The sequence below is a fragment of the Apis cerana genome, linkage group LG14 (assembly GCF_029169275.1).
Source record: "Apis cerana isolate GH-2021 linkage group LG14, AcerK_1.0, whole genome shotgun sequence".
Lineage (NCBI taxonomy): Eukaryota > Metazoa > Arthropoda > Insecta > Hymenoptera > Apidae > Apis > Apis cerana.
This window is the reverse complement of record NC_083865.1, coordinates 6811609-6830653: the sequence shown is the minus strand read 5'-3', so window position 1 is coordinate 6830653 and position 19045 is coordinate 6811609. Positions and strand designations below refer to the sequence as shown.

Below are 19045 nucleotides of genomic sequence, written 5' to 3'. Positions count from 1 at the left end.
TCGAAAAAGAGTTGCAAAGTTAAAAAATTGCAACGAATCTCGACGATAATATCCGATAATATCCGACTACGAGTGAGCATTGCGTAACACGAATTCGAAATTCCCGCCAGTAATTTAATTAGATTCAAAAGTACCGATTATTAAATCAAAAAAATCGCAACGGCTCTCCGATAAAAATAAACGAATATTAGAAAAAGATATCTAAATTAACAGTTCACATCAGAGCGAGAAAAAACTTCGGTCAATAGACTTCTCACGAAGTAAAACGGTGCCTCTTCACTGGAAAAGTCCTCATCGTACTGCAAAATATACACCGCTATATTCTACGCATTTGCCTTTCCAGTTCCTTCACTTCGAAACAAAATTAAATAGAGAGACAAATAATTCTCCAAATCGATCATAAATCAAAAATTAAAGCATTATATACACACACATATCTCCTTCTTCCTAGTAATAATTCGATTAACCAAAATCGTATGAAGACGACGACGCGATTGAAAATTAATTATGGGAATTTTTCGAAAACAGAAAACGTGCATCTCCTGTCGATCGTACGATCGGATAAAAGCATAAACGTAAGCGGAAGAAGTATAACGGAGCAGCGCATCGTGCAAAGAGGAAAGGAATAAAATGGCGGAAGGAGGGGGGCACCAGCGTGATTCCCGTGTAGCATCGGTCGAAGACAGAGGCAGCGCTCGCGTGCCCTGCTCGCCGATCCTTTCTGAATCGTCTCGAGCGTACAGTACCGGTTAGACAGCCACGGTGAGGCAAAGTGCCGTCGACTTACCTCCCAAACTTGGTTCCCCTGTTCTCCTCTTTCCCCGTCTTTTCGCGTCGACCACTCGTCTCGAATTCCGTGATCGGTCATGCTCACGTGAGTCTTCTTCTTCCTCTTATTCTTCTTCTTCTACGAGCCGGAGGGAGCCTCGTGTTTCGATCCATGGTCCGGGTAAGCGACAACCTGAAACATTGTTAATCGTTTTAGCTATGAACTGCCAATAGTTGTATATAGAAAGATTATTTCCTTTCGATCGGGTAAATTGGAGAGTGTTGAAGATCTTGCGAGAATTTTTATCTGCAAAGGGATTTTGGATCTGTCTAATCTTTGAAACCGCGTGTTCTTTTAAGTTTTTAAATGGAAAGGATTTAAGAATGGAAGGAATATTGTATTTCCATAATCAGGTATTAATATTTTTCAATTATCGCACAGTTTGTATGGAGAGTGAATTGTATATACATTTTTTCAATTTCTTTTTCTGCAAGAGAATGAGATTATGAGGTAGAAAAAAATTATTCATCCACGAATCGACGAATTGACAATTCTGCTTAGGAAATTTTTGTTCGAGGAGGAGGAAGCTTCAAATTTAATTATTCCCGGCATTCATATTTTCCGATGCATTCTCCAAGATATACTCCAAAACATTGTACGTGTACAAATAAGTAAACAATCGGGATCCGGTCTTGCAGAGTGCACGTGATCTGCTTAAAATAATGCGAGTTCTGTCGTGTTACATATACAGCATTCCCACTGTTGCATTATGCACAAGGCTCGATCTATCGCATACAAACGCGTATAGACACACACACGCACACACACGTACACACACGATTTGTGATGTTTGCATTTCAACCGGCTACATGACAATTAAGTCACTTGGCGATGCGGTTGTATCACGGAACGTGTTTCGGTATTCATTCATCTGGTTTATTTGTAATTCTAACGCTTTCATTAAATGTAATAATCGTCTAAATATTATAGCATGACGAATGCTCTTGGAAAAAAACGCCTTTTAGCACGCCACGTAACAATATCTCGCGTTTATTCGAAAACACACGTCAATTAAAAGCGAGCTACAAACTGAAACGTTTGCTCGTGTCATCAACCGTGAAGAAATTTCGTAATTTCTTTGTATATCTTATTCGTTTATTTATTTATTTTGTTCGTTTTTTTATTTCATTATCTCACAACATCTCGTTATTATATTATTATTTATCGCTAATGCGTTAATGATTTGTATAATGGATCGAGGAAAGTATTTCGAATGTTATATATTTTTATTTTAGTTTGTTAGTTCGATCTTTTGTTACGATCATTCTTAGGGAAAATATTTAATATTTTAATATGCAATATACTTTTTTTTGTTTTAAGATTGGATAATAACATTTTGATAAATTTTATGAACAGACTAGAAGATATTTCTGTTTGGAAAGAAATATCTATTTTGATGAGTATTTGATAAAAAATTTTAAAACTTAAGATAAGCTTCGAAATCGGTAAGACAATCGTTGGGATTACTTGTAACCAAAACGATTGATAAAACGAATCACGATTCGTAAAAATATTAATTTATCGAGTGATAATAAATGAAGAAATATACGAATACGTGAAATATTATACAATTTTATTTGTTTTCTCTATAAAAAAAACGAGTTCGATCAAAATATTTGAAATGCACTCGATGTAATGTAATTTATTTTGCAAGCTACACAATAGATGTATCGATATACCAACTATCCATTACTATTATTAAATCAGCCGTATCATTGATCAATGATCGTTGAAATAACATCGGTCGACAAAGTGGATCATTTTTAAACCACACCATTACACGTACGCTCCAATCGTCGAAATTAAAAAGATATGAATCGGAATATTCTACGCTCAATTTAGATACAATATCACAGTTCACGATATATAAAAAAGAAAAAGAAAAAAATAAATCAACGTAGGCCGTTTTTCTCGACGAATTTTTAAATTTTATATTATTTGAAAGATAATCTGTTTTATTTAAATAATTGTATTGAAGTGAATTAATTAATAAATTATTTACTACGATTACTTAATTAATTTCGATAAAAATAATACGCAATTCGATTTCCTAATATGCACATAGTTTACTTAATGTGATAATATTTGTTTGATATTTAACCCGAATTTTATTCGAGGAATTTACAAATAATGCGTTTGTTTCGAATAAATTCTTCAATTTTAATTACTAACAAACGAGCAACGTAACATCGATTGAAATAAATTACTTATCGATGCAATAATTAACTCAGCCTAGTACAGAATAATTACAATTTTTATCAATATCAATTTCAAACAATTATTCTTGAATCATCGTTTCGAGATATGAATCGGTCTGGATCGAACAAACTCGCATCATCGTTTCAAAAATCTGCTAAATACTTAAATATTATTTCCACGAATAAGTTCATCAATTTTAATTATTCGTCGATCGAAATAAATCGCTTACCTCCCTGATATAAAAATCATAATTTTTATCGATATCGATCTCAAATAATTGATATCCTCGAATCATCCGGATCGTTTCAAAATCTTCTAAATATTTATCAGATTCGAAACGATTCGAGACAAGGCACATCGTGTTGTTACTCGTCCTCTCGCTCCCTCTTTTTCTCTCTAAAGCAAACATTAAACACGTTGCAAGGAAACAGGCTGTACCTTGAACCAACGATCTTAAACGAAAGGTCAAGTACGATCTTTGGCCAGAGACGAGGAGAGGAGGGAGAGAGGAAGGAATATATCGCGGAATATTATATAGAGAAAGGTGGAAAGACTGGGCAAGGCTCGCTGTTGCAAGGAGTGTTCCTGCACCAGCATTCGATATCTACGCGCGTTACAAAAATGGGAATAACCAATGGAACCAGTTATAAATCGGGCGCACAACTTTGCGTGAATCATCAGGGAATAAATGTGCTTTCCAAACACCACACCCTGGACTCGCTCATTTCAGAAATGCATCCGTTGTTTCGCATGCATTAGGGTCGTAACCTAGAATTTCGTCCGTTGAGTTGAGCAAACGAAGGAAAAATGAATATATTTTTAATCGTTTCTAATTTTCGTTCGAGAAAGTGGATCGTTATCTTAAGAATTTCATCTTTTACGCGTAAACGGAGAAAAAAGAATATTTGGAAAATAAGAAGTATTGATATTACTCGAGATTCGCTTGCGTATAAAAAGGAAGAAAAGCAATCGGAAAAATCGAAGGAAAATAGTTCTGGTATTATTCAAAAGAGATAATGAAATATCGTTGAACTTAATTCGATGACGATAATTACTTTGCTATCGAAATAAAAATTTGGAATTTTTTAATTCTCATTCGCTGACCGAGAAAGTCCATCATCGTAAGAAATATATCCGTTATTTAACAACGATTAAAATTCCTGTAATCTGGAATTATCTCGACTTTCGCGCGTAAAAAACAAAAAAAAAGTCGAAAAATTGAAAAAAAGCGAAAATAGGAATTATATTAATACAATTATCGTTGGAGAAGTTAACGAGATTTTTCTTGGATTTAATTCATAATCGTATTAACAATCTGCGTGATAAAATAATTTAACCACAGCCAAGATATTTGTATAATATTTAATAACTCGTAATTTGTAATACTCTTGGTTGCACGAGTCCATTATGGCACTTCACATTTTTTCAAGATTGACACGACGCGTATAAAGATACCGTTAACTCGCACGTGTTGCACCATTACAGGACTAAAATAATCACGTTTAAGCAATAATCGCGTTAGCTAATAAATTAACAAATGACAAACGTGATGCAAATAAACTCGCTTGAAATCCTTTCCAGAAGATTTTTCGTGAAAAAAGAAATGAAATAGAGATATTATTTACGATTGAAAAGAATATTTTAACGAAAAGATAATTAAAAAAAAAAATAAGGAATAAATTTACTGGAAACGATAAGTTTTATGCATTAAGCATTATGTGAAATTTTCGCGTTTGAATGAACGGTTATTTACCGAGTAAACAGTACTGTATACAGAGATGAATGATCGTTTACGATGGAACGATGACCGTTACGTCTCTTTTGTAAGAATGTGATTATTCATCATTGATTACGTGAAAATTATTGCAGAAAGCATACGCGCAAATCATGATTAGAAACGGGAGAATTTATTACGTAAGGGAAAGCATGGAATTGGTTCGATACACGTCGAATTATTTTTTTGACAAGTGTAGAAACATTTTCTTTTCTTCTTTTATATTCACTACATGCCTTTCTCCTCCAATACTTTCCCTGAAAAATTGATTTCGATCGAAATTTATATTACGATATCTTTATTGGATCTCTTTCAATCCGTAATTAAATTTTATTAAACGATCTTTATAATTTCAGGTTTGCCCGATAATTGGCTAAATTTTATAATTATGTATATCGTGCAAAGATTCCAAGAAATGTTCGATTAACATCGTAAAAAAATTATTTTTTTACACGAGAGAAATTGTTCGTTTCATTAATTTCAATAATCTATCAATGCACGCGTACTTTCAAAAATTATAGTAATAATTGATCGTAAGCGATCGATTTAAAAAAAAAAAATGTATATCTCGTACGTTATTCTTATGGAAATATCTGCATTGCAACGTTACATTTGCAACTCTTGCAAAAAAAAAAGATTTCGCAATTTTATGCGACATTCCCTAAGCGAAAAAAAAGGAAAAATGATAAATCTAATTAGGTGCAACACACCGCGACGTTGCATCCTATTACGTTAATTCTTTTTTTTTTCTTTTTTTTGCATTCAGGAAACGCGTTTCCACTTCCTCCATGATCGACACCTAAATCAGATATTCGCGTGATTTGGAAAAATAACGTGTCGCGTGTAGCGATTTAATAAGATCATCGAAACACAAATGCAAATGAGATGAGAATCATCATCGTTCACGGATTATAAATCCATTAGGATTATATATGCATCTTTTTCTCTAATTCTTTCTAGCAGATGCGTTGAATTAAAACGAAATATACGTTTTAATATATACCAGTGTTTCGTAACAGAAAAGTCACTTTCGCAGCAGAATTTCTTTCACTGCCAGGTTTCCTTCTAATTGTCGTTAATTACACGCTCATTTCGAGAAGTAACTGACAAGGAAGAAAGCACATTTTCTTGGAATTCAAGTTTAATCTTGCCTCGTCCAATTTTTCCATCGTTGATTTAATTATTATTATTATTATCATTATTATCATTATTATTATTTACACCACATTAAAATATTTTATTTTTCTCGGAGTTAAAATTGATTCCAATGATTAACGCAGTTGATTAATTCCATTTTTTTTTAAATATCTAAACTATCATCAAAAAACTTGATCAAAAGTTAGGTTAGGAATTACATAACATAACATCGAGAGATCGTTTCGCGATAAATTTATCGAAATTACTGTTTGCGTGTAGAAGAAATTTAAAATTTTTGATAATATATGTTAATTTAAAACTTTTGTCGAAATATCTGTCGTTCTTTTTATTCGAGGCGGATAAACGAAGAACGAAAGAAATATAGTAATTGTCTCATGTGGATTATTTTAATGTCATAAATTATCGGTGTATAATAAACGTGGGTAAAATCTCTTCAACTTTTTCTAAACTAATTAGAAAGAAAGTGAATCGTTCTATACGATTTGTTGGGTGGTTTCGATTCACAAGATCGTGACGAATGTCTGAATAACGATCTAATAACTTTCACCAATTCTGACTATCGCTTTTTATTGCTCTCTTTCCTTTCTTACTTCACGTCGCTTGGTACAGAGAGATACCAATTTCTCTGACTGTTCTATCTCTTCATAATAAACAAAAACCGGACGAAATATCGTTAAATAACGCACGGTGAATAAAAAGTGTACAGTGCATAAATCATCGGTATATTAGAAATCCTAAATTGAATATTTTATTAAATGTAGAAATTATTACGTGATTTTAGAAAAGTAATGGGAAGGAATGTTAAATGAAACTTTAAAAAAAATTAATACGTATAAATGTATTTTAATAATCAATAAAATAAAACCGATTTCTTCGAGTAAAAGCATATAACTTTTACTCGTCGTGGGGTGTACCGTGAAGTGTAAAATTTCTAATAAGAATCCAAGCGATCAACTTCACGGTTGACAAAGAACAATAACGAACGAATACCCAAGTATTTTTTTTTTTATAGCCTTATAAAATCTATAAATCGGAATAAAGATCGATTAATTCAGAGTAATTCGAACTCGATTGAAAACGAAACGTGAAAGGTAAACGTATTTTTAATCTTCGCATCGTGCGAAATGATGAAAAACGAACGGTTCAATCTTGGAAAATTTCTTTCACAAAAAAAAAAAAAAGAAAGAAAAAAAAATCTAAAACAAAAGTGAAATTCAAACGCGATGCTCGTTCAGGCATTTCTACTCTCGCGATTTACATGAACACACGATCGTATAATCCTGTCAATGAAAAAGGAATGCACATTCCGTTCGGAATTTATTATTCGTATGGAAAAATGCATTGTCCCCTTTAACAATGATCGTTATTTGAAATTCATGCGTTTTCTTCTTTTTTTCAAGGGGACAAAGGACTGCCTCTACTCGAGATTGTCATAACAAATTAATATTTGAATAAATCTACGTTTAATAAGGTGGATAATTATTATTTTTATTCGTGATATTAATATTTGACGGATATATATATAAAAAAAAAAAGAGAAACGAAACAAAGAGAAATAAGATGCGAGGAAAAAATTTTTTCCATTTTACTATTCTCGCGCTAAATAACCGGATAGATCAATGATCTATGAAACGTCGTTTCGTCGTTCGGCTCTGAATCTTCCCGTGGCTCGTCCACGCGGTTTGACTTTCTTTCCGCACTTAATTATATCTTGCAAACTACTTTCCTTGGTTGTTAGTGCAATTGTCGTTGTCCACATCTCGTAATTACATTTCATTTCGTACCTGTTAAAATTATTCTTTTAATAAGGTGTACCATCTTTACCAACGATACCAGGAACTTTATACAATTCATTGAAATTTAATGATTCAACTTCAAATATTTAATCTCGCTTTCTTAAAAATCTCTCATTATATCTTTCATTTTTCTCTATTTCTATTTTTCTACCCTTTCTTCGAGTTGTAATAATTCCTCTTATTTATCCATTCGTTCGTTTATTTATTTTTTAACATTAAAAGGAAACCGTACTCGTAAAAATTCGTTACCAATATTTTCCTCCATTGAGAAAATAACAAGCTGCTGTTGAAACCTTGACCATTGAAATTGCTATTTAACTACTTTCAATGTATTCACGTGATCTTCTGTAGCAAAGTACAAGGATCACGTCAGCGGCTCTTTTGCCATTTCATTACGTCTTTCCAACGATCTCGGGATCACGGCAACGAAGTAATATCATGATCACCGCATCGCTTGTCGGGTATTTCGAGAAAGAATTCGGTCATGCAATCTCGTGCGCGTTTTTTTTCTTTTTTTTATCGAATAAAAAAAAATAGAGACGACGAAGATCAAATATTTTCCACGCAACAGGTACTAATACGATCAACTGTTGCGAAAAACGTGAGATAGATACGACACATGCGAGTAGATCATCTTAACATTTGGAAACACACCTGTTGCATTTTTCTTTTCCCTTCTCTTGTCGCTCCATTCCTTTTCTCTTTCATCTACGCGCCGTAGGGAATATTTGTACAAGATTGTGGATATTCTCTAGAGATCTACGATTTTTTGATTGATTCTTGAGAAATCAAAGTATGTTTAAGTAAAAATATTTAAGTAATATATCTAGATGAGATTCTAAAGGAATCTAAATCTATATTTGAAAAAGAAAAAAGAAACAGAAGAAGAGGAATTAATATTTTTAAATAAGAATATCGAAGGATCGAAATATTTATTCGAAAAATATTTTCTTGTTTCAATTTTCTGATGGATAATATTATAAGATTTCGAAGTAAGTAATATACCTGTATAAAATTCTGAAGGAATCTAAATCTACATTTAAAAAAAAAAAAAAGAAAGAAAGAGAAGAAGAGAAATTAATATTTTCAAATAAGAATATCGAAGGAATATTTATTCGAAAAATATTTTCTTGTTTCAATTTTCTGATGGATGTAAATAATGAAAGTACAAGATTTCAAAGTATACAAAAAAATTGCCATATTTTCATTGGGATTAATCTAAAAAAAATAAAGATTTAATTATAACACTCCAAATATCCATACGATCTTATTTACAAATCTAAAACACTCAAACAGCCACACTTATTTCTCTGATTCTGTTCGTCAGAAATAACCAATCGAACCAACTTTCTTTCCAAAGGATTTCCCCTGGGATCAAATGCATAACACACGTTTCTCTTATTCAAAGAAAAAGAGAAAGAAGAAAGAAAAAAAAGGAATTGGTTATCAGAAGTTAACCAAGAGATTGAAATTAATTAGATAGTAAAGTTTGTGGTAGTATATGGCAGTTGGATCATCGAATGAAATATAATGAAAAGTAGTGGTTGAATCGAACGAGGAAGCGTTAAAGAGAGTCTGTCGAGGGATGTATTGTCTGGCTTATCTGTGAATCCTCTGATCTATTCCCTGACATTGTTCGGAACCTACACACTTAAATAAACGTGGGCCGTTTCTCATTTCCATACAAAGCTGTCCCGATTGCATTCATCGGGTTATTAAAAAAACAAGTACTAATTATCAGGTACAAACTCTTTGCTGCGGGAAGTGCATTGCGCAATTTATTTCACACTTCGTGATATCCGAGGAAAACTGTGGTCAAATTTTTGAAATTGTGAAAATTGTCAAATCCTATATCCACGAAATTCTATTAAACTTGATGGAAAAGTATATAGTTTATGTCAGTTTGGTCGAATAACTCTCACTATAACCAAATTTTCGAAATTGTGAAAATTGTTAAATCATGGAAAACTATACATATATTTATGTGTCAGTTCGTGACGATCGAATCTTGATAACTCTCATGAAATTTTAAAGAAATGTTATTCGTAAGAAGAAGTGAGTAAAACGAAGAAGGAAAATTCGATGCCATCATTTCATGAGATTGAGATTCCTAAATTGCAGATAGATTCCTATTCAATTATTGTGAAAATTAAAGAAAATATCAGCAATATTTTCGAGTTAGATGAATTCCTATTGAATTATCGAGGATTTAAAAAAATTATCTCTCGTGGAGATTTTTTTCCATTTTCGTAAAAATAATTCAAATTCGTATGTTCGAATTTCTTAAGCCTTTAGAAAAAAAAAAAAATTTGGATTTTACAGCTATTTTCGAGTGGTTAATCGAGAGAAGTTCGGTTAATTGAATTTTCTCAGCACGCCAATTCGCGCGTAATAGAGCGATGCTTCGTGGTTCGTTTGGAAATTTCGATCGTTAAAAGAAATTGTGCACGTCTCTCTGCCTTCCGTTCACCTCCTTAAAGGAGTCTCTCTACGGCCGAGCAATGGCTCGTTGAATCGCCAATTGCCAAGTATTCTGGACGGTCTGATTATCGCTGTATGGCAAAACGCCATTGAAAAAACGCCCGCGAATAATTCGCCATAACGCCGTTTCTCGTGAAATCTTTTTTTTCTTTTCTTTTTTTCTTGCGTTTGCGAGATGCTTTTTCTATTTTTTTCTGTTTTTTTTCTTTTTCTTTCCCCTCGATCGATGCAGATGCAACGTCTATAAATTTTATCGAGGTTTTGTTCGAAACTTTTCACAGTTGCCCTGGTTGCATACTGATATTCGAAAGGGGGAGGGAGAGAGGTTATTTTACGCGTAAAAATCGGAAGGAGCGTTCCGCTTCGCCTTTCCAAGACCGATTGAAGTTTTGGTATTGATCACGAATTAAAAAAAAAAAATATAATAATAAAATTTGTTACGTCTTCTTGGAAGATGTCGTTGTTAAATCGATGTTAAACTTTACGCTCGAGTGAAATTCGAGCAATATGCAAGGTGCAGTGGATAAAATTAATTAGAAATATGTAGGCTATCCGAGATACAGGGTTGCATTTTACTCGATAGAATCGAACGACATTCGGTATTAAGTGTAATTCAATGAAGTGTATCGTGTATCGATGTCGTGTCCCTTCTCCAATAACATTTTAAAACCGGTGTATCGTGAATCTGATAACGTACGGGGGATCGGTTATCAGTGGATATAGAATGTACCAAGCGTCTTAGCATATCTCTATCGATTTTAAAAAAAAAAGAAAAAATCGAGGAAATCGAGTGGTAACTGTTACATTGCTCGAATTTTGTAACGGTTAACTAATACGTCCATATTTTTCTTTTTTTTTTTTTTTTTTTTTTTTTTGTTTTCTTAAATTTCTAATACACAATCCATGAAAATTTACGCAATGGTAACATTTTTTTTCAAGGAAGGAAACGACGTTACTTCTCGTGAGAATTCTTACATTTTTACATCACAAACGGTGTTGTTGTGCGAATTCGTTAAGCACGATTTCCGAGCGAAAGATTACCGCGAGAACCAGAGAAGCTTCCTGTTAATCATTAACCGTAATAACGCGCTCGGAAATTTTCTCGCTTTCGACATTAATTATCGACTTTAATCATTATAACGAATCAAATCTCTTATTATTTCTTATTTAAAAAATTGCGCAGCTCGTGTGATGATAAATAACGCTTTTGCCTGGAATAAGAAGAAAAAAGAAAATTAAAATTCTGTTCTTCTGCAAGGTAAGAATTTCATCGAACGAATTGACGAATGCGAATACTTTCCTATCTGAATTTTTCCCATTGCAGACTTTCGCAGAAACGGTTGAATTCGATATCGAAGAAAATGAGAATAATAAACCGTTACTTTTGTTTACAAAAAGTAAAATGCTCGTCACAAATCGACGTAACGAAAAATTTGTAATATTTGGAAATGGTTCCAAACATCTCTGAAAAATAAAAAAAATAATTCTCTGTTCTGTTACAATTAATTCAAAAAAAAGAAAGAAAGAAAAAAGGAGAAAAAAGAATACAACGGGTACATTCGAGCGTAACGAGTATGAAAGCAAACTGTGGTCAAAGGTTGGAAAGTAGGGCTTCGCATTATCGTGGAATTAGCACACTTTTACGGAGTCACAGGTGGCATCGAAACGAAGCGAATTCTGTGCGTCTTCTAAAACACTGTGCAAATATGTTTTTCCAACAGTCACGTAATGATGATTTAGATTAAGTAATCTATTTTACTTTTTACGTTTTAAACGTGTTCAACTCGTCAATGAGTCACGGTTATTTTTGAAGTTTGAAAGTTATCTCAATTATTTCAATATTTTTGCTTGAAAGATATGCAAATTTAAAATACCAAATCTATGAAAGTTAATATCAATAAACATTTCTTTTTTTTTTTCTTTTACGAATATAAAACGCGAATAAATTTTCTCGCGCTTCGACAAAAGGTTTCGAATCGTCATCATCAAAATATCAAAAATGCTTTTGTCTAATCGCGAAACCACCATCCTCTCGCGAGTCGAAAACGTGACAAGTTCAATTGTAATTCTTAGTAGCGTGACACGTATGAATCGAGAGATGGATTGCGGAAGTGTGAGAAGCAAAATACGCGAAGTTATCGTGACACGTTGTGTCAATTCGTGTCGGCTGCAATTTTTAACCGTTTACATTTTTATCGATGTCATTGTCGATGTGAATTCTCGCGAGAATAAATAAATAACTGAAAAAAAAAACAAATTCAGATGGATCGAAATCTGATTTTAAAATTCGCGAAAATCAATTTTGAAACTTTGATTTTAACCTTTTTCTCTGTCTCTCTCTCTCTTCTTTTACTTCTTCGTGAAGAATTAATATTGAAGATTAAATTATAATTTCTGGAATTTTTTAAATCGATTCGAAATCGTTCAAACGTATAATTAAATTTATAAATAATTATTTGTAAATTAATCGATTCGTGACATCGTATCAATTAACTGTTTCAAACACGATTCATCACGATATTTTTTTCACGAAAACATTGCAAAAGTATATAAGTCTTTATTGCAAACGTTTAATAAAGCGAGAGTTTCTTTCCTGGCCGTTGAAAAATTAATTTCCAAACGACAGTTGAAGAAGAAGAAGAAATCACAAGCTATAACAACTTATTAATAACAAAAACGACACAGGCCATTAAACAAGCTATATAAATGCTAACGCATAATAAGTTATAAGAATTCCAACAGACAGCCTCCGACTCGAAGTGACAAGTTATCCCATCATTACCGATTGACAGAGTCGGATAACGACGTACGTAAACTCTGGATGCCGGCAAGTATCATTTATCACAGGCGTAAGCGACGGTTCAAATCAACTGCAAAATTTCTCCACGGCGCGGTTTAAACCGCCCAGACTCCGCAAAACCGATCCGTGACCGACTTTGCTTTCCGCATAAAGCTCTTTTTATGCGGTTTGATTTTTCCCTCTCCCTCCCCCTCCCCCTCCCTCGGTCCAAGCAAAATTGGATCGCGCTTCCTCGAAATCGATACCGCGTTTGTTTGCCGACAGTAGAACGAAGATATTAATTCCGGTAGCCGAGAAATACAGTGTTTCGCGAGTTGGAGAGCGACCTACAGACGCTGATGCATGTTGCGATGCGTGGCATCGATCATCGATGGCAAGCGATGGGTTTAAGTCGATGCCTCGCGCAAATGCTGGAACCGTTTCTCCAGCATTGTGCAGTCATCGATTTAAATGGTTTATAGATAACGATGTGAATCGATCCAAGTAATGGGTTCAAGTGGATGCAAGTGTTGGAACGTTCCACTTCCAACAATTGTATAGTTATTGATTTAAGGGATCTATGGATGCTGATATAGGTTGCGATGCATGCAAATGATGGGTTTAAATCGATGGCTCGTGCAATGTACAATTTTCAGTATTGTGTAATCATCGGTTTAAAGGATTTATAGATGTCGAAATGTTGCGTCGATGTGTGCGTCGATGCGAGTGATGGGTTTAAGTCGATGGCATTACTTCTATCGATTTAAAAGGTCTATATATTGAAACGTGTGTGTGCGAGTGATGGGTTTAAGTGGACGCAAGTGTTGGAACATTCCACTTCCAACGATTGTGTAGTTATTGATTTGAAGGGATCTATGGATACCGATATACGTTGTATGGAAATGATGGGTTTAAATCGATTTAAAAGATCTATTCTGACGTTGCGTGTTACGAGTGATGGGTTTAATGCAATTTTGTACTTCACAACATAATAGTCATCGACTTAAATGATCTATAAATGATACGTATTATCGATACGAGCGATGAGTTTGTGATATTGTGAAAGAGATGTGTAACGTTCAACGCTATCAATGGCACACACCATACCGTTACTTGGTCATGGTGTTTGAATAAGCCATAAGCACAAATTGCGGTCAGACATTGAGAAAAATATTAATAATAATCAGAAACTCGATATTGAAAATATAATAGTGTAACGGAACGAATTTCTAACGAAGAGAATTCAATCGATAAATTATTTTATGCAACATAAAGAAACCAGTAGCGTTTGTAATTTTAAAATATCTTAATGCTGTTGATAAATATCTAAATTTACTATTAAGTCAAACGCGTACCGAAAGAGAGCTCCGTTTAATAATTCTACCTATCGAATGAAGTAGAACGTTACGTATACACAATTGTATATATTTACACAATAATCGTGAGATCTTTAACTCTTCCGTAAAAACAGATTACATTTGAAACAATTAACATAGAGATCCAGTTCACAGACTATTGTTCGTAACGGTAGGCTCTAGTACATGGTTTAAACATTGCACAGCGATACTATGCCCATTGATACCACTCACTCTACCGTTACAGGCATACCGTCGCTCAGGAAGGATTAAAACAGCGGAACGACGTGTATACGTGTGATTGGAAAAGCCTTTGACCTTTCACTGTATCCAGTTTGTCATTCTACCGCTATTAAATCACGCTGTGTAAAAATAACGAATTTCTCCACCTATTAATTTATTTTCTAATTAATGCTCTTGTAACGTGCAATTTGAAACTGTTATAAATTAGAGAATTTCATGTTGTCGAGATAGTGTGTCAAAAAGTTTTAAAATCGTAATTCAAATTTCACGCGAATTTCACGGGGGAAGTTTTTCACAAGGAATTTAGCGTAGATTTCTTGTTGCGAAATACGATGATAATACACAATCATTTTAAAAGTAATCAAGATTTTTTTTAGCTTCTACAATTTGAGAACTATGAGAAATTTATCAATGCCTATGACAAAATTTGATGAATGAAAAATAATTACCTACCCGATCTAACATCAAAATTTTATAATGTTATAAAAATTCAATCTAAGTTTAAAAATTCCAAGTTAAAAATTTCATACACCGCGGATGTTTCGTGAATTAGCTCAAGATAAAAATATCACGAGATTTCACATTTAACACCGATAATTTAATAAGCATGGATGAGCTTAGAAACATTTTCAAATTAGGTTAAGAAGTTCCATACGAAGTTCTTTAATAAACTAGCAACAACATTTTACATCCATATATAATAAAACTAATTTACAACTAGAGATAGATTTAAAAAATGCTCGAAGCAATTTTTAAACACTTCCTACTTTATACTGTGAATATTACATGATACTCTCGACAGTCGTAATTTCACAGATTGCCATAAAGAATATATTGCAAGAAGATTCAACGCCTTCAAACAGAGTTGATCTCTCGTCTCAAATTTTGCAAATTCAAATGCAAAATTCGCGCTCAACTTACATCCAGTCAGAAACTGAATAACAGATAATAATAATAGATCCGTTAAATTAAACGAGAGATTCAATTGCGATCGATAATCATTAAAATAATGAAATTTCCATAGCCAATCGCAGCTGAGAGAAGCCACGAAGTTGGTTACTTGGCCGGCTTATGCGTCACATTAGATGCAGTCAAGTATTGTCCAAGGCAATTGGACATCATGACGCAGCTCTAACAGACATTATTTTACAGAGGTGGGCCTTTAAGCCAATTTCACGTCGGGTTTCCTCGCTCTAATACCCCTATCGCACCACGTGACTTCTCGGCCAATGCTTATTGTTTACCATCGATACCTGTGATCGAATTAGAAAGTGAAATCGTAATAAAGAGGGGAAAAAAAAAGAAAAAAAAAAGAAAGAAGAAAGAAAAATTGAAGAAAAAATCGTGGATGAATGGTACATATTTTTCACTTCAGAGAGAAAGGGAGGTTACGATTATCCAGAACAATAATCTGTGATCGATGGAATAAAATAAGTGGAATGCTTTCGAAACAAGATATTTGTGGAAGAGGAATCATCGATCTGTGAAATTGACAGGATTCTCCTCGTCGTGTTCCAAGACACTAATTATCGTTTTCAGCAAATAAATTCTTCGCGTATTCCTTTGGGAAATAAGAATCTCCAATGGAGGAATTCGTTTAAAAGTTTGTTAGGAATTTTCAAAAATTCGATTTATTCTCCTCTCTCCTCTCTGATGATAAAGTTTATCTCAAATCTCGAAAAAAAATAAATAAATAAAAAGTATTCTCGAATTATTATTATTATTATATTATATTATATCATGATGTAAGAGGAAGAAGACGAAGGAAAAATTGATTTCGCTTGAGCGCGCCGAAAAGAATGTGGAACGCGGTTAAAAATAAGTAAATAAATAAACATGGTTGTTTCGTGAAACGTTATTACCATTACGATTTAATGGAGCGATGTTCAAAACGCGTAATCGGAAATTCGCGAGGCAAGTTATTCCATAAATGCCAAACGCAAACAGAGGCAGAGAGAGAGAGAGAGAGAGAGAGAGAGAGAGAGAGAGAGAGAGAGAGAGAGAGAGAGAGAGAGAGAGAGAGAGAGAGATCAGTGCGTTTGACACACTTCACGCGGTTGAACGTGACCGGGCGGCCATGCACCATAATTAACACCTGCACGCTCGCTTACAAGATTATGAAATTATCTTTTCCCCGCTCCTCTGAATTTACATTTGAAAGCAAAATATGGAAATCTTAATCGCACGATAGTTACACCTTGCATTTTTTTACTTACATTTACGTTATAATAAATCTTTTAATTAATAAAGTTTTGAATAAAGCCTAACGTAAACAAAGTTACCATTTACCATTTAGTCCGTGTTCGCGAAATATTAACTCTATCCGTTCGTCTGGGTTCTGCTTTGGATTAATTCCCCGTCGAATTCGTCGAACCGTGAACATTTTATTTTGGACAATACGATGCGATTCAATTCTTTCTTTCGAGATTTCAAGATCGAGAAGATTTCGTTGGATAATATTGAAAAGAAAGAAATTGAAAATGAAAAATAAAAATTTGAAGGAATAAGGATAAGACACGAGCGATATTTTCTGATCGATAAAAGTTAGTTACATCTTTATCATTCTGTCGATTGATTATTGCATATCATCCGTGAACTATAAATGTCTCGTTTAATTTCGCGTTACAAAATGTCATTCGAAACCACGAGTGGCTTCGATCCTTGGGCGGCTTCATCTACCAGCATAAATCACCTATTATCCTATCTAAACACCTTGTAAAAGCAGAAACGCAAAAAAAACATAGTTTTAATAATTGAACGGACTTAATCTTGTTCCACATCCTTTCCCTAACACTTTTTCTTCCAATTAAGGAAACATCAAAAAAATACCGCATATAATAATTCGAAAAAATTAAAATTAATCCACCCACGATTATTTGCAATTTATTAAGAAAAATTTTAAATACGATACTTTTGATAAAATATAGAATCGATTTTATGCATTTGTAGAAAATTTCAATGTCCAAAAATCAATAAAAAAATTGCAAAGAATCGTAAGAATCATACACGTTATAATAATATACGAAAAGTAAAATTTTCACTTCGCTCCAATTTTTTTATCAATTGCATCTGCCAAAATTTAAATTTGCCCATCCATTGATTATAATAATATTTACTATAAGGAACTCTAATAAATTTCAACGACGTAATACCAAACATAATGTATCCGCAAATCAATAAAAATAACGTATTTAAATCCATCTATTTGTAGGAAATCTACTTATCCAATATCCAAATCTACTTTCCGATCCAATCAGAGTTAATTAGCTAGCACTGTAATAATATATATCTCGTTTCAAGATTCTCCTCCACGGCTTAAATTCATATTATACATCCCGATCTACGGCCCGATCTTTTATTATCGAGTTAATAATAATATGAAAATGACAGGAGAACACGTGGCCTTACTGGATGCCTTCTTACGAGACCTATTTCCGATGAGAAAGAGGAGAAATGCGCCGGTCTTACCCCCTAATCCTATTAGGGAGTTAACAGGTATTTGGTTAGAAGACGAGCGACTCAGTCGTATTTCACACCTGGCCAAGTGAACAAGTGTTCCACTCATAGTAATCGACCCGTGATTTTCGTCCATTTTATTTCCTTAAATGAGGGATCGAGATTCACCGAAATCTCGAGCGTGAACGACGACGAAATGGGTGATATAATCGGTCAGTAGAAAAAAAAAAAAAAAAAAAGAATCAAAGAAAAATAGTGAGAGAGTGAAAGAGATCTTTGAATATTCTTTTTTTCTCACAAATTTTCTCACGGTGATCGATCGTCGAATGGAGGTTCGAATAGGGGAAAGTGTATTTAGACGGTGAAATTCGTAATATCGTTGTTGGGGGATGAAAATTTCAACGTTTTTTTCTATTCTATCGTATTTGGGACGATTGAAATTTTTACTCAATAAGAACGAGTAAATTTGATTACGTTAAAAAGATATGTTACGTAAGCTGCTTAGAAAATTCGAAATAAATAATCTTCGTCCCATATTTTTCTAATATTTTGCTTCTTGATGGAAATGGATAGAAATTATCTATACTATTGAAATTTATTTATATATGAAATTTGCTTTGAAAAGATTCAATTTCAAGACTTCAACAGTTACAACAGTGACGACTTTTCTTCTCGCGGTTCACCGCAACTTTCTACGGGAAGGAATTAGTTCACCACTTGGTTGAAGTTTCCTTCATCTATTAAACTCGATAAATACATAATACGGAATGTTATTACCATCGCTCTTCATGCGCACAGTGATAATTCAAATATAATTTCTCCTTGCTAAATAAATAAAACGATGATAGTTGAAATTTGTACCAAAATCTATTTGTACTCGAATTAAACATCGAATCACTGTCAATATAAATATTTAACAATTTCCATTTTCTATTTTAGATATTCCACTCGATATTCCATTCACTGATACTAAAT

The 19045-nt window shown here is 33.4% G+C and overlaps 1 protein-coding gene across 5 annotated transcripts in view; it reads left to right on the top strand.

Annotated features, from left to right (window-relative positions):
* The first annotated feature begins 813 nt into the window (after positions 1-813).
* The window catches only part of LOC108004131 (myosin-IIIb), a 28287-nt gene continuing 10055 nt past the window's right edge, over positions 814-19045 (top strand). For 4 of the 5 annotated variants that reach the window (XM_062084375.1, XM_062084377.1, XM_062084374.1 and 1 more), the window contains exon 1: positions 18122-18282. In XM_062084375.1, the coding sequence (XP_061940359.1) occupies positions 18267-18282 (16 nt within the window). In that variant the 5' untranslated portion in view covers positions 18122-18266. Of the gene's footprint in view, positions 950-18121; positions 18283-19045 lie in introns of those variants that run through there. The other variant, XM_062084376.1, reaches the window with a different exon arrangement.